At 33.1% G+C, this 16,831-nt stretch overlaps 1 protein-coding gene across 2 annotated transcripts in view; it reads right to left on the bottom strand.

Moving 5' to 3' along the window:
• Positions 1-16,831, bottom strand: part of FOCAD (focadhesin) — a 274,355-nt gene that overhangs the window by 138,850 nt on the left and 118,674 nt on the right. For both annotated transcript variants that reach the window (XR_012495704.2, XM_019750360.3), the window contains 4 exons: positions 5,309-5,413; positions 4,809-4,910; positions 4,146-4,276; positions 2,072-2,198 (listed from right to left, as the gene is read on the bottom strand). Coding sequence is in view for 1 of the 2 variants with exons in the window: in XM_019750360.3 (XP_019605919.3) it covers positions 2,072-2,198; positions 4,146-4,276; positions 4,809-4,910; positions 5,309-5,413 (465 nt within the window). In the remaining variant the exon portion in view is untranslated. The remainder of the gene's footprint in view (positions 1-2,071; positions 2,199-4,145; positions 4,277-4,808; positions 4,911-5,308; positions 5,414-16,831) is intronic.

The following is a 16,831-nucleotide window of genomic DNA, read 5'->3' as shown; positions in this document are numbered from 1 at the left end:
CTTGATCTTGGACTTCCCAGCCTCAAAAACTATGAGAAATAAATGTCTTTGCTCATAAGCCACCCAGTTCACATTATTTTTGTTATAGCAGCCCAAATGGATTCAGACAGTAATGTAGTATAATAGTGGCTTAAAATCAACATTAAGGGTAGTGGTTTGGATTGGGGAATGGATTTGGGGCTAAATATTCAACAATCCAAAACGGTCTCCTTTAAGTATAGAAAGAATACCAGGAAACTCCACAGTGAACGGATAGGATACTATTTGGAAAAAGAAATTAAGTCACTATCCTATATTATGTGAATTTTAAGGGAAAGATTGAAAAAAAAAAAAAAGACTAGTCTATGAGAAAGACTACATAGTCTATGAGGAAGTTAAAACTTGCTGTCTGTGTACCACCTTTACAGGAACAAGTTCAACATTTAAAGAGCACCTATGTGGGCAGACATTACACTAAGCCTTTTTTATGTGTAATCTCATTTTATCGTCATTTGAAGAAAATAGAAACTATGAGAGGTTAAGAGTTAGTCAGTCAAAGGGCACACAAGTAATAAATGGTCAGTATCAGGTACAGTCTCATGACAGCCTAGAAAAAAGGTGCTCTCTACCACATCAGGCAACATTTTTCATATCTCCAGTACTAACTACAATGAATGATATCTTAGAGAAATGGAATGAGAAAAATCAGTGCCACACTCTGAGAATTTCTTATGAGTTAATAAGCATCAATAGACAATAGAGCCTTATGGTAACAGCAGAGGGTGGGTGGAGAACACATTAAGACAAGATTACTATTTTTTTAGGGGGAAAAGTTAATTTCAGAAACAAGTTGATTTCTTCTTGGAAAAAAATAATAAAAAAGAAATACTCAAAAATAGTAACAGTGGTCACCTTTTAGAGGTGAAAATATCAAATTCTTCTCTCACAGCTTCTGTTAAAAACTCCTTTAAAAACAAGGTTTAGAATTCTGAAAATAATGTAATTATTAAAGTGACACATCCCAATTCCAGATGATTGATTGGAGCAATAAAATACAAAAGTCCTAGTATTCCTGTGCTGTAACAGTCCTTTGCCCTGAAACCTTAACAACCTTGCCAACTGAGTACTGAAAGCACTGTCCTTAGCACATATCAGTTCCTGAACAGTGATGCTGTTTACTGCCTGCTAAAATCAGTGATCACCGTAAAGAACATTAGTGTATGCTCATACCAAGATCCCGAGTAAATACCTAACTTCCCACTGAGGTCTATTTGCCTCACTTGTAAAATGGTGTTATAATCTTTATATTGCAATGTTTTTAAAGAACATAATAGATGAAAAGTGCTTCGCACAAGAAGATAAGCACATAAACATTTAATACAGTCATAGCTTGTTTTTTTATATTACATCAAATTCATCATCATCATATCAATCGTAATTACCATAGCTAAATGAATTCTACTTAGACATATTCTCTAAAAATCTACAATTATATTGGTATGTTCACTGTCAAAAACTTTGGTCAGGTCAATGAATGATCTTTATGTAATTACCACATTTCTCCACATCAGTAAAGATTTGTTATGGTGTAATTTTGAGAGTGTCTAAAGTTCAGAAAATGATTTGAGGCACAGTTCTAACATTGATCCATCCAATCCGATTCCTAGGAGAAAAAGGATCCTTTGCCAGTCTTCAAGCCAATAATAAATTTTGCTGACTATAAAACTGCCACTAACCCATCCGTGCCAATTTCCTCACCTCATTTGCTTATAAGGCTCTCTAATCATAAAACTGAGAAGCACATGTATTCAAGAGTTCTCCTATAAGCATAACTTTCCCTTCTATATTATAAACAAATAAGCAACATAATAAATAAGTCTCTAGACAATGTCTATATAACCAGATGTTTCAAGATTTCCCTCTACAAAAAATGTGCAAAACAGAAGGTCTTACTTCACCCTTTCAAACAAAATTCTCTGGGAATGAATTTTCAATCTTTCAATTATTTGTCTGTAATCTTACATTCTTATAACAAATATGCCTTATAAATTATTTTCTTCAAAATTATACAGAACAATTCAAAAACACCTACCTCGGCTTGGCAGAGTGCATGAAGACCTTGTAACACCAAAGCTGCTGGAGTGGCTTGATCAGGCTTGGTGCATTCATTCAACACCTGGGAAATAGCTGCCAACATATCTGCACCATGCTGATAGGGCCTACAGGAAATGACAATTTAGAAACAAGGTTACAGCCAAAGAGCTGTATTTCCTCTCCTAGGTCTTTGGCCTGAACAAAAAGCATGAATGCCTTTCTTTACCCTGGTGCCTGCTAAATGTTGACCCTCAAACAATAATGCCATGTGTTTTTCTCGAAATATGCATTATTATCATTTCGGCTATCATTGAAGGCTCAGTTTTGATTACAGAAATATTATCCAAAAGAAAAGATGCCTGTTAAATTTTATTCTCCCTAAACCGTAAATTGTCTGAATTGACTAAATCTGAAGTCTATAGTAATGGTGGAAAGAACAGATTGACCTTATTGAGATTATCAGTAAAGCAGAACTACTCCTACCTGGAGATTGCTCTGGTATCAAACACTGACTACAAAAGCAGGGACTGGAGATTAGAAGATGATTTGTTATAGTAGTGGTAATAGGTAGGTGGCTATACCTATTACAATAGTGATGATGGTGATAATAAGGATAAAAATAAATAATAATAATAATAATAATATGATTTATAACTAACTGAGCACCTATTGTGCACCAGGCACTGTCCTGGATTCACTCACTCCTCCTCCCCCACTTCCTCTCTTCCATTCCACACGTACTGTGCTATCCTCAGCATTCTTTTAACTTCATAAAGAAATGCTCAGGTCATCCTCTGTATTTCTTGTAACCCTTCAGTGACATAATCCTGTTTTCTAATTAACAAAATATCAATTGATAAAATTGCCTGACTGGATTTTATTGTTTCACTGTTCGGCCAACGCAAAACATTTTCCAAAAGTGGAAAAATGTGACAACTTGAGATGGTAACTAAAAGGAACACTGAATAAGTTCTCAACAGACTCTCATCTGGTATGATAGTATTTAACCTCTCCTGAGCCGCAGGTACAAGTATGTAAAATTAAAATGTCAGCTAATAACCTTTTATCTCAAAATTTTTTTCTATGCCAATACCTCAAGAGCATCCAAACTCTCAGGTCTTGGGTTACATGTGTGTAACTTTTAGTCTGAGGTCATTTGTGTGTTGCCAAAAGGTTGAAGCTTAGAAAAGAGGCAGAACCACTAAGGTTCTGATCTGAGATTTTACTTGAAACATAAATCATCCATGTTATCAGCACCTGGGCCAACCCATTCATTGCACAACTTCAGGAAGTACCACTTACAGTAATAGTAGTATTGTTATCGACAAAAGTTAGAATGAGGCTCCCAGGAATGTTACAGTGCAGCAGCTACACACATGAAACTGCAGGATTACAACACATTTCAAATGTATCAAATCTATTTCCTCCATAAATATTTTTACCTTACCCTACTCAAGAAAAGAAAAAACAGATCTGGCAAAGGAGAGCTCTGCTTAGTGTCACTGCAGTCTTGCCACCTCCTACCTATTTAGTAATCCATACTCCAGACAGCAGAATCGTCTCCCTAATATATCTTTATGTCTTCCTAAACCATAGAAAATAAATGGTTTTTTAAGAAAATTTCCTTCCTTGTAACTATTCCTAATAATTAATTCCATGTAATGAGTCACAATTAAGCCCTTCTCTATTAAAACTCCTTATAAAAATCAGGCATAACATAGGGAGAATATAAGAGCAGTGTGAACAGTCTATTGCTTAGGTTTTAGGAACTTATATACAGAAACATAGAATAGATAACATCATGTTTTCTTACAATACTAAATTGCTAGCCAGAAAATGATATAAATATTCTATAAAGCTAGATATAAGACTAGACCTGAAATGAAAAGACATACTTGCTTCTCAAACTTATTGCCCAATACTACTAAGTGTTATAATCAGAAAACTTCAATTGAAAATTAATTTATTCTTATTCAAATATTCTCTGCCTATCTGTCTTAGCTTCCTCCTTGCAATAAAACAACTAAATGCAAAATAAATATCACGATATCTATTCCCAAAGCACATCTTACCTTCGCTTACATATGTCCCTGATGGCTGCTCCTTTAGCGATCAGATTCTCCCACTGTACTTCCTTATCCATAGGCAGAGAGGGCGCACTGGACATGGCCATGAAACGCTGCAGTTCAGGATAGATACGATCCTAAGGAGGCAATTCCACAAAAAAGGTCATTTCCCAGCTGGAGTTGAATCATCATTATCTCCTTTTCTGCAGCACTTTCACCTCCAAATCTCACATTTGCATTGCAAATCATAATGTATTTCTTCTAATTAGTGGAGAAGAATGATGTTGTGATTGCTGGGGATTTTCTTACAGACCCATGTACTGTTCATTTCATAAAACAAGAGAAAAGTGGCTACATCTCATCCTAATTACAAAGGCTCTAATCACTTAGAACCATATTTCTATTACTTTTTCCACGCAAATGGAAAAATAAATTTCAGAATTAAAGAAATAAGATTATTTTCTATTCTCAATTTCTCTATGAGAGTCAATCACAACTGATGCATCACAGATCAAAAGAATCACGCTGAATCAAAACTTCTCAATGCAATCACGATGCCACTCACTAATTCTACTATATCAAAGCACTGTCACACATAATGACAAAATGAGGTTTTTTTCACTGAAAGAAATATGTTTAATATGCACATAAGAGTCTATCTGAGCTTACCTGCTTTTCCCATAAAGATGTCAACAAGCGCAAAGAGACAGCTCTTAGTTGTGGAGTAGTTCCAAGAAGTTGGATTACTCGTAGAATTTGTCCTATACACACCTAGAGCATGGTGAAGAAATTTAGGTTTCATAAATGTAAATGTAGATAATCCCAAGGCTACAAAAGGATTTCAAAATCCTTTATTGTAAAATAAAGACCTAAATGGAAGATTACAGTATTACCCATCTTCTCAGAGTTTGGAGATAGCTTTGGGAGGGGTGAACTAGCAATCTTGGGAAAGTAAAGACCTTATTTCAGATAACACTCAATGGGAAAACTTGGCTATGGTATTAAATGATTTAAAAGAATTACTCCTAAAATATTGTAATAAATACGTTTGGCCCAACAAGGGAACATAATTAAGGTCTCAAAATTTCATATAATACCAAGCAAAATTCAATGTCTGATTCATGCCTTGCTTTCTTTTTGTCCCTAAGTAAATTGGTTAATATACGAACCTTGTGAACACAAAGCGTTGGTAAAGTATATAAGATATCATTGTATAATACAGGTTTCAGTGGTTTTCTCAACTTGAACATTAGAACTGGAATTAAATTTGGTACCTAAAATGAATTTAAAAAACACATTAATTATGCCTTCTAAAGGAAATCAATCTAAAAGCAATCATTTCATTTTTCTTCAAAGGAGTAATATAAATAGCATATATGAATTAAAAGACTAAAGAAATGTCAGTTAACAATTTCTTCTTAATGGTAATTTGATAGTACCACCAATATTCTATCTCTTATAATTAGCTGCCAAACACCAATCAAAAAATGTTTTTCTAAAACAACTATGAAAATAATTCTCAGCAATACCAAACTAGTTAAGCTATATTCTGTCCAAAAAGAAACTTACGGTTTGAATGAACAGCTAACACTTAGGGTATATCAACAATACAGTAACTCCATATAGTGAAATATTCAATTACGTTATTCTAATATGAAATAATTGAAATCAGTTGTACTGTAACAGGTCAATGGGCAAAATTTTCCCTCCAGGTACCCATTTCAATCCCTAAACAATTCATTTGTAGATCAGAAGACTTAATGATATTAAGATGGTAATATTTTCCAAGTAGATCTACAGGTTAAACGCAATTCCCATCAAAATTGCAGCTGCCTTCTTTGCCAAAACTCATAAAGTAGTCCTAAAATTCATATGGAAAAGCAAGGGACCCTGAATAGCCAAAATAATCTTGAAAAAGAAGAACAAAGTCTGAGAACTCAAACTTCCCAATTTCAAATTACAAAGCCATAGCAATCAAAACAGTGTGGTATTGGCCTACAGGTAGAAATACAGATCAGTGAAAAAGAACTCAAGAATCCAGAAATAAATCCTTACATTTATGTTCAATTGATTTTTGACAAATACGCCAAGAAAATACAATGGGAGAAAAAAAGTCTCTTCAGAAAATGGTGCTGGATTTCAACAACTGTATATTCACAAGTAAAAGAATAAATTTGGACCCCTTCCTCACACCACACATAAAAATGAACTCAAAATAGAGTTTAGATCTAAACGTTAAGAGCTACAACTACACAACTCTTAAGGAAAATACAGTTGACTCTTGAATAACATGGGGATTAGAAGCACCAACCTTCACACAATCAAAAATTTGTAACTACTATAGGAATAAATTTCTGTGACCTTGGGTTAGGCAATTCCTTTTTAGATGTGACACTAAAAGCATAAGCAACAAAACAAAAAAATAGATTTTATTAAATTAAAACTATTTGTCCATCAAAAGATGCTATACAGAAAAGAAAACCCATAAAATGGGAAAAAATATTGCAAATCATATATCTAATAAGGGACTTGCACCAAGAATATACAAAGAATTCTTAGAACTCAATAGTAAAAAGACAACCCAATTTTAAAAGAACAAAGAATCTGAATAAATATTTCATCAAAGAAGATAACCAAATGGCCAATAAAGACAGGAAAAGACATTCAATCACATTAGTGATGACCTAAATACAAATCAAAACTAGAGTGATACACAATTTCACACCCAATAGAATGCTTAACATAAAAAAGACAAGACAATAGCAAGTGTTGACAAGCATGTGGAGTAATTGGGACCCTCATACACTGGAATGTAAAATGGTGCAGCCCCTTTGGAAAACAGTCTTGCAATTTCTCAAATGGTTAAACTGAATTACTATATATATATAGCAATTCTACTCCTAGGTATCTACCAAAGAGAAATAAAACACATATCCACACAAAAACTTGTACATAAATGTTTATAACAGTGTAATTATAGCTAAACAGTGGAAACCCAAATGTCCATCAGCTGAGGAATGGATAACTAAAATGTAGTCTAGCCATCAATATGGATGAAACTCAACAACATTATGTGAAGTGAAAGAAGCCAGTCACAATAGACCACATTGCATGTGACCCCATTTATGAGATGTAGGCAAATCTATAGAGACAGAAAGTAATTGCTTAGGATTGGGGAGCTATAGGGGAAAATGAGGAATGATGGCTAATGGGTACAAGGTTTCTTTTTGGGGTGATGAAAATTTTCTCAAATTATCTGTAATTATGTTTACAACTTTGCAAATATACTGAAAATCATTGAATTATATACTTTGAATGAATGAATATATGGCATATGAATTACACGTAAAGCTATTTTTTATTTTAAAAATTCAATTTAAAATCATTGAGTGAATATTTACCATAAGAAACTACTTGATGGCTCAAAAAGTTTCTACTTTCTTTACAGTGCATTTCACAGTTTTGTTGTCCAGAATTAGTTAAATTTCCTCTGTAATTTTAGAAAGCCTATTCCTTTTTTAACTTAAGTCATTAATTAATTTATGACTTCTATTACTTTAATTCAATTTCAAGGAGGAAAAAAAATCCTCTTAACCCTACCAATAAAAATTTGACAGTTAAACATGAATTCATTAATGAACCTGACCATGATATACTTGGCAGCATTTGGAGCTATGCATGTAATGGCTACAGACTGATAACACAGCCAGAATTTATGATGTTTTTAACAATTGCTGAGGCTCTATTGGAACAGAAGTTTCATCATCCTCACCTTGAGCAAAGGAAGGGAGACAATTTTGCATTGGCTTCTTAATCCCCATTTTAATTAAAAACAAAAGGTTATCTTAGATCGTACTGTACATGTCTCAACGAATTACCCCTTCTGGGAAGATTTCTACCAAGACACTTTTACAGATTCTTGGTTCTGGGAAGGGCAATCAGTAAAGTTAGTGGCATTTTATAAAATAATGTATTTAGTTGTGGGCTTTTAAACAAGTGTTTTAATTATATTGTCAGGAGAGAAATCAAGTACTGAAGAGTACAGTTCCTTTATGAGCCTTAGACCTAAAGAAGTATGTAAGGGTGTGTATTTTCCATGGCGAGTTCAGACATGAAAAAATAAAGTGGTAAACTTGTACAGTCAATAATCTTAGACTCTATACAGTTCTTTGGACTATTATAGCCCAAATTAAATCTTCAAGTAATGGAGAAAACAAAATAGTTATTTAATTAGTAAAACACAGATATAGATACATAGGTGTGGAAAAACTTTTTGCATAAAGTTTGGACTGTTATTTTCCTAATGAAATAACGTATATGTGTATTTACTGATTTACTTGAGATGTCATTATAAGCTCTTGATTCCTCTGCTCTTGGGCCTTCTACTCTCCAGAGACAGAAAAGAGAATGAATGCTCTGACTTTACCTTAAATTTAAAATAAGCTGGAAAGTGCCCTATAATTCACTGACTCAAGACCTTTTGGGTTTCATAAAACTCAATGCTTTCTTTTCCCTCCTTCAGAATTCAAGTCCTTGATAAACAAATTAATTTAGAATGACAGGATTTTAAGGAGTCCCCATAAGCAGATTTCTCAGCAAAAATCTTGCAAACCAGAATGGGGTGAAGGATGATATATTCAAAGTGCTGAAACAAATAAACAAAACAAAACAAAACAAAAAACACAGCCAGCCAAAAATACTATATCAAGCAAAGCTTTCCTACAAAACTGAAGGAGGAGAAATACTTTTTCAAATGTACAAATACTGAGGGAGTTTATCCGTTTGACCTGCCTTACAAGAAATCCTAACAGGAGTCTTTCAAGTTGAAAAGAAAACACACTAGACAGCTACACAAAAGAATAGGAAGTATAAAGCTCACTGATAAAGGTAAATATATAGAAAAATACAGAACATTGTAATATTGTAATAGTGGTGCATAAATCACTTTGGCTCTGGTATAGAAGTTCAAAGACAAAAGTATAAATGACTTTTAACTATAAAAACATGTTACTGGATACATAATGTAAAAAGATGTAATTTGTGACATCAATAACATAAAGTATGTAAAACTTCTGTATGCAATTGAAGTTACCAGCTTGAAATAGACTGTTATAACTATAAGATGTTTTCTTTAAGCCCCATGGTAACCACAAGCAAAAATACCTATAGAAGATACACAAAAGATAGTAGTAAGGAAACAAAGCATGTCATTACAAAAAAAAAAAAAAAAAAAAAAAAAAGCAATGAAACGCAAAGTAAGACAGAAATAGAGGAAAAGAGACAAAAATGCTATAAGACAGACAGAAAACAATTAACAAAATGGCAATAGTAATTCCTCTCCTATCTGTAATTGCTTTAAATGTAAATGGATTAAACTCCCCAATTAAAAGACAGAGTGGCTAAAGAGATAAAAAAAAAAAAGATATAACTATATGCTGTATACAAGAGATTCACTTTACATCTAAGGACACACACAGGCTAACAGTGAAAGAATAAAAACAAGATATTCCATGCAAATGGTAACCAAAAGAGAGCAAGAGTAACCATACTTACGTCATACAAAATAGACTTTAAATAAAAAACTGTCACACAATCACACAAGGACATTATATAATGATAGAAGTGTCAATTTACTAGGAAGATAGACAATTATAAATATATATGCACCCAACATCAGAGCAATGTATGTATGCCTAAATATATGAAGCAAACATTAACAGAATTGAAAGGGGAAATAGATAGCAACACAAATGATAGTAGGAGATTTCATTACTCCACTTTCAACAATGGACAGAACATCTAGATACATCAACAAGGGAACAGGGGACATGAATAACCTATAGACCAAATAAGCCTATCAGACATATACAGAACATTCCATCCAACAGCAGTAAAACACAAATTCTCAAGCACTCATGGAACATCCTCCAAAACAGATCACATGCTAGGTCACAAAATAATTCTTAACAATTTAAGAAGACTGAAATCATACCAAGTACCTTTTCTGACCACAATGAAATTAGAAGCCAATAACAGTAAGAAAACAGGAAAATTCACAAATACCTGGAAACTAAACATACTCTTGAACAACCAATGGATCAAAGAAAAACCTAAAAGGAAACTAGAAAATATTTTGGAACAAAAAACAACAAAAATTACAACATACCAAAACTTATGGGATGCAGCAAAAGCAGCAAGCACTAAGAGAGAAGTATATAGAGGTAAACACCTACACTGAAAAACAAAAAGGAGCTCAAATTAACAAGCTAACTTTGTATCTCAAGGAACTAGGGAAAAAAAAGAATAAACTAGACCAAAGTTAGTACAGAGAAGGAAACAATAAATATTAAAGCAGGACTAAATAAAGACTAGAAAAGCAATAGAAAAATCAAAAAAATTAAACTGGTATTTTAAAAGATCAACAAAATTGACAACTCATTAGCTAGATTAAGGGGAAAAAAAGACTCAAATAAAATCAGAAATGAAAGAGGAGATATCACAACTGATACCACAGAAATAAAAAGGATAAGAGACTATATACGATCACACTACAATAAATGAATAATTTCCTAGAAACATAACTTACCAAGATTGAATCATGAATAGAAAAATCTGAACACATAACAAGAAGATTAAATCAGCAGTCAATAAACCTATCAACATAGAAAAGCCCAGGACCAGATGGTTTCACAGGTAAATTCTATCAAACATTTAAAGAAGAACCAACACTAACCCTTCTTAAACTTTTCCCCCACAATTGAAGAGGCGGGACTACTCCCAAACTCATTTTATGAGACGAGCATTACTCTTATACCAAAGCCAGATAAAGACAATTCCAAAAAGAAGGAGGCGGCGGAGGTAGGGGGAGGAAGGGAGAGGGGGGAGTGAAGAGGGAAGAGGAAGAGAAAACTACAGGACAATATCCCTAATAAACATGCATGCAAAATATTAGCAAACAGAATTCAGCAGCACTTTAAAAGCATCATACACCATGACCAAGTGGAATTTATCCCTGGGATGCAAGGATGGTTCAACATATAAAAATCAATCAATGTTATAAACTACATTAACAGAATGAAGGATAAAAATCACATAATCATCAAAATAGATGCAAAAAAAGCATTTAACAAAACTGAACACTCTTTCATGATTAAAAAAATATATAAAAACACTCACCAAACCAAGAACAGAAGGAAATCACCTCAACATAATCAAGTCTCTTTATTAAAAACCCACAACTAATACCATACGGAACAGTAAAAACTGAAAGCTTTTCCTCTAAGATCAAAAACAAGGCAGATGCCCACTCTTGCCATTTCTATTCATATTACATAGTATTAATAGAACACAGAACACAGTACTGGAAGTCCTAGCCAGAGAAAAGTAGGCAAGAAAAAGAAATGAAAGTTGTTCAAATCAGAAAGGAAGAAGTAAAATTATCTCTGTTCATAAATGACATAGCCTTATATGTAGAAACCCTAAAGATCTCACACAGAAAAAGTTAGTTAAAACTAATAAATGAATTCAGGAAAGTTGTAGGATTCAAAATGAACAACAACAAAAAATCAGTTATGTTTTCATACTCTATGCAAAATGTTATATGGTGTAGTTACTATAATATAAAACACAGTATGGAGATTCCTCAAAAAATTGAAAAGAAAACTATCATATGATCCAGCAATCTCATTTTGGGAATTTCAGGACAGGCAGTAGTCTCTTAAAATCTATTCACAAAAAAACCATTAACTGCACAGTTGCTGTTAGCTGCCTGTTCTAAAACAACAGTTCTTTTATTGAAACACAAATTTTTCTGTAACACTTTATGGAATATAAAGGAGACTTTAATTGTTTGACTTGCTTAACTTGGCGCTGTTAGTTTTTATAATAAAACACGCATGGGCATTTTCAAAAATATTTCAAAGAATTGAAATATTTCAAAGGAAATGAAATCAGGATCTCAAAGATATTATTTGCACTCTGTGTACATTGCAGCATTCTTCACAAGAGCCAAAAGACGGAAACAACCTAAGTAGCCACTGATGAATGAATGGATAAAGAAAATGTGGCATATAAGTACAATGTAATATTATTCAGCTTCAAAAAAAGAAGGAAATCCTGCCATATACTGCAACATGACTGAATCTTGAGGACATTATGCTGTGTGAAATAAACCAGTCGCATAAAGACAAATATTGCATGACACTACATGTATGAGGTGTCTAAAGTAGTCAGTCTTAGAAGGAGAAAGTAGAATGACGGCTGCCAGGGATTAGGAGGAGGAGGAAAAGGCAAGTTGCTGTTCAGTGGGTATAGATATTCATTCTTGCAAGATGACAAGCTGTACACAATACTGTATTGTACATGTAACATGTTGATAAGAAGGTATATTTAATGTTATATGTTTACTACAATTAAAAAAAATCATGGGATTGTTTTTTAAGAGTGAGAAGACTCTGTGTCAAGTTCATGTAAACAACTTTATTTTACAGATGAAGGAAATGAGGCCCAGAGAGACCACAGAGTTAGTTGGTGGCAGAATGAGGATGGGAGTCCACGTCTTAGTTCACCCCTCCATTCGACCTTGGCAGAGGGAAAGCAATCAAAGAGCCCAGGCTATCTAAACAGGATAAAAAGCTATCATACAAGTCTTCTCCCCATGTTTGGGCAAAATGTATAGAAAAAAACCAACCAGGAGACACAAACCAGCATCTCCCTGAAGTTAATCATATGAAGAACAGAGTTTAAAATTTCAACTTGTATTCCATGAAAAATATCCATGTTGGCAACACTGTATGAGGTTACACAGATAAAAGAATAACCCTTCAGACAGTTCTATAATGAAAATCATGAGTAGTGCTATCTACTTATAAATCATGAGAAATAAAAAGGGTTTTGTTATTATTCATCTTAGTTATCAAACGAGAGGATATATAATTAATGTTTATAACTATTCCTCTTTTCTAAAAGTATGAGAGGTAGCTCATATTTTATTACCAAATAAGAAATATAGTAATAAATTAATATAAATAGAAAATAAAGATACTAGTGAAAAGAAATAACTCAAGACATGATCATCTAATGGAAGAGGCAAAAATTGAAAGCACTATCTGGTTTTATTTAACTTTTCTGACAATGTTTTATAATACTAGACCTGAACTTTGGAAGTGAATTCTTAGTTTTTATTCATATCCTTAGATGAGATAAATGCTGAACCATCTTTGCATAAGACTCTGTCCTGTGAAAAACTGGAAGTAAATTCTATGTACATGAGTGTATTTGCCATTAATACAGTGGTAAGATAACAGTATGTGTTAAGTTAAAAATGAAAAGATAAAACATGAATTTTTATATAACAAAGAACGAATATGCTTGAATGGTTCATATAAACAAGCGTATGCGTAAAGGCATTAATAATTTTAATATTGAAACTTTAAAAAATTTATTATACAAAGGATATAACTACTATTATGCTTTGAGCATTAGTTAATCCACCTGTCTAATTACTTGATATTTCTAGTTAGGATATCCTATTATTTAAGTAATACACTGGAAAGTAGTCCATTGACAGAAGTACTGAAAAGCTAATCATTCCTTCCACTTATGAGAAATCTGCAGGCATGCAGGAATATCAGAGAAATGGTATAATTTTATTTTACTGTGGTTCAAATTATATTTACATCATAAATTATAATTAAATAAGTGGTCTAGAGTCTTGAAGTTTAAACTTTGAGAGTCAAATAAGATCAAGGGAAGAAAGATATGTAGCATAAAAAGGCCCCTACCAGGCAATCTTCTTTCTATTTGCTAGTCACTCTAGCCTTATTCCAGTGCAGCTTGAGCACCTGATCTATAAAGAATGACTCCTTTAACAATAGCAGCTAACATCTATTGAACAGTTACTATAAACACTCTCCTAAGCACTTTACAGAAAATCATGATCATCAACATGTTTCAAATGACAAAACTGAAGCTCATAAAGGCCAAATAATTTGCCCAAGGTAGTTGTGCTAGTACATACTGGAGCTAGGACGGGACCAAAAGAATTTAACTCCCAAGCCCATGCACTTGCCCCTGTGCCTAACCAAAGGCAGGGATGGTATCTTCTTCACCTTTGGATCTCTGGTTCTCAGCATATCACAAAATACTTTAGTGCATCAACTGCTCCTAATTTATCTGCTCAAATTCCACTCAACAAGATAGATTTTATGCAGGGTTACAGCTACTTCAATCTATAAACAATGACTAAAAGCCTGCCACTTGCAAAGAAAAGTACTTAACAATAGTACTCTGACCAAATTAACTTAGAATCAGAAAAATTTGTATGTTAGGTAAATGTTAACCGGATATCAAGATGTTACCAGGACATCATCAGAATTTGAGGTAAGAATTTCCCAGTATATAGAAAATAAGGTCAATGACACAGGAGCTTCAAGTATAGAAAAACAGAGGAAACATCACAGACGAAAATAAGATAAAGTATCACATCCCTTGAGGAGTTTGAAATACTTGGAAGATAATAACCATGACCTTTCCCTACCTCAACTTGATTTCCAGGTCAGTCTCCTTAGCCATCTGAATCTTCCTTATCTCTCAGAGTCAGCAATAACGTATATATTTAGAAAATGGTATAAGAAAAATCATCAACTAATAGTTAGCCACACTATTAATATGTAACAACCAATGAGTAAAAGGAGTAAAATCAACATTACCTTTTTCAATTGCTAACATTTTGACTATTAGCTATTAATGATAAGTATAATGACTGACTTCCTACAAGCATAAAATTTCCTTCCTGAACAAAAGTAGGTTTTACGTTTCTATCATGGTGAGATCTAAATCTTTGGTAGTCGGACCGGTAGAACAAAAGTTAAAAGCCAAAGTCCTATAAGTAAAGTATAATATGTGTATTTTTCTTTTCAATTAGGTGGAGTCAATTTATACTACTGTCTCTGTCAATGGCAATGTGTTTTAAATCAGAGTGGGAAGGAGTTTGAATGCCTTCCAACAATGAGATATAATTAAATACAGCTCAGCTAGGTAAGCAACTATGTAATAAAACTAGAAAGATTCAATGCTTTTGAATTTATTGAAATAGTAAATTACTAACAGAACCCAAAGCTATGACACTCAGGTCAATTTATTGGGATATGAAAAACTATGCAAGACTGACAATGGTAGATATAAACCAATCCATATTACATTTGAGGGGGAAAAGATTAAACGGCCAATACAAGTTGGCGGAATATAAAGTATGACTCCAAATCCTCACTTTCCTTCTTCAATGACAAAAACCTTTTGAAGTTTAAATAAGTGGTAAATATCTTATTCCATGAATTTTATAAGGTCCAAACTGAGTCTCAAATACAAGATTGACCATTAAATGGGGTCCATATAAATAATGGCAAACAAATGACCTAAATAGAATGCGATATTAACCAAGAAGATTCACACCCAGGATGAAGTAAAATTAATGAAAAAAGCCAGGAACATAATAAAGAATTGATTTAAATTTCTTGGAATAAAGAATAACAAGATGACTGATTCCATGGCTTGGAGTAGGCAGTATACTGATAAGGAATCACAGTAAACAGATTTAGTAAACTCCTATAATGAACAGTCTTCTGCATTAAGGAAAATGATTAGACTAGAAAAAGGACATACTTGTTCGTAAAAACACAGTAACAGTCATATCCATGACAGAAGCAGACTTTGCAAACCGATAGAAAAAAATTAATCCATGAATGATGTTAGCAAAACTGGTTAACTAATAAGGAGGGGAAACCCTAACACATTACCATGCAATAAAAATATTCCAGATGGATTCCAGAACATCAAAGAGAATCTGGAAGAGATATTAAGTGAATATTTATATGCTTTCTAGAAAGGAAAGAACTACTAAGCAATAAAACAATGAAAGACTACTAAGTAAAGATGGATACAATTAAAAAGGAAGAACATTTAGAAAACAAAAAGAGCTGTTGAATTAAAAACATCTTAGGACAACAGAAAAGTCAATAATATTTGAAAGATAAAGTGAAGGAAATTTTCCAAACTGTAGAGTAAAAAAGCAGAGAGAAGGCGTTGGGGAAGAAAAGATAAAAAAATTAGAAGACCAGTACAGGAATTTAGGGTCCAGATAAGAGAAGTTCCAGAAAGAAATCACCTGAAATTAATTTAATATTATATGTCAACTGGAAAATGAAAAAAATGTATTAAAAAAACAAAAGTTTCAGAAAGAAAAAAAACAGAGTCAGTAGAGGGAAAGAAATTAATGAAAAAATAATTTTAAAAATTCCCCAGAATGCAAGGACATGACTTTCCAGATTTAAAAGAGCTAGCAATTATCCAGTACAACACATGAGAACAGATTCACACAAAAGCACATCATCATGAAATTACAGAGTATCAGGAACAAAGAGAAGTTCCTAACAGTTTCTAAAGAGGAAAAATAAAAACAAAATTTAGATTCACATAAATATATAGTCAGCAATTCAGGAATCAGAATAGCATTGGATTTTCTCCACAACACTGCAAGCTATGGAAGCAATGGAAGCAAACAAGAGAGTGAAGGGAAATGGTTCCCAAGCCCAGAATTCTACACCCAACCAAAGTAATTCAGTACCTGCCACACAGTAAAACACTCAGAAATAGTTTGCTTTTAAAAAGAAAACAAGTGTGTGTGTGTGATTATC

Source organism: Rhinolophus sinicus, chromosome 16 (assembly GCF_057876585.1).
Source record: "Rhinolophus sinicus isolate RSI-liver-muscle chromosome 16, RSI-T2T, whole genome shotgun sequence".
NCBI classification, from domain to species: Eukaryota; Metazoa; Chordata; class Mammalia; order Chiroptera; family Rhinolophidae; genus Rhinolophus; species Rhinolophus sinicus.
This window is presented reverse-complemented; position numbering and strand designations above follow the sequence as displayed.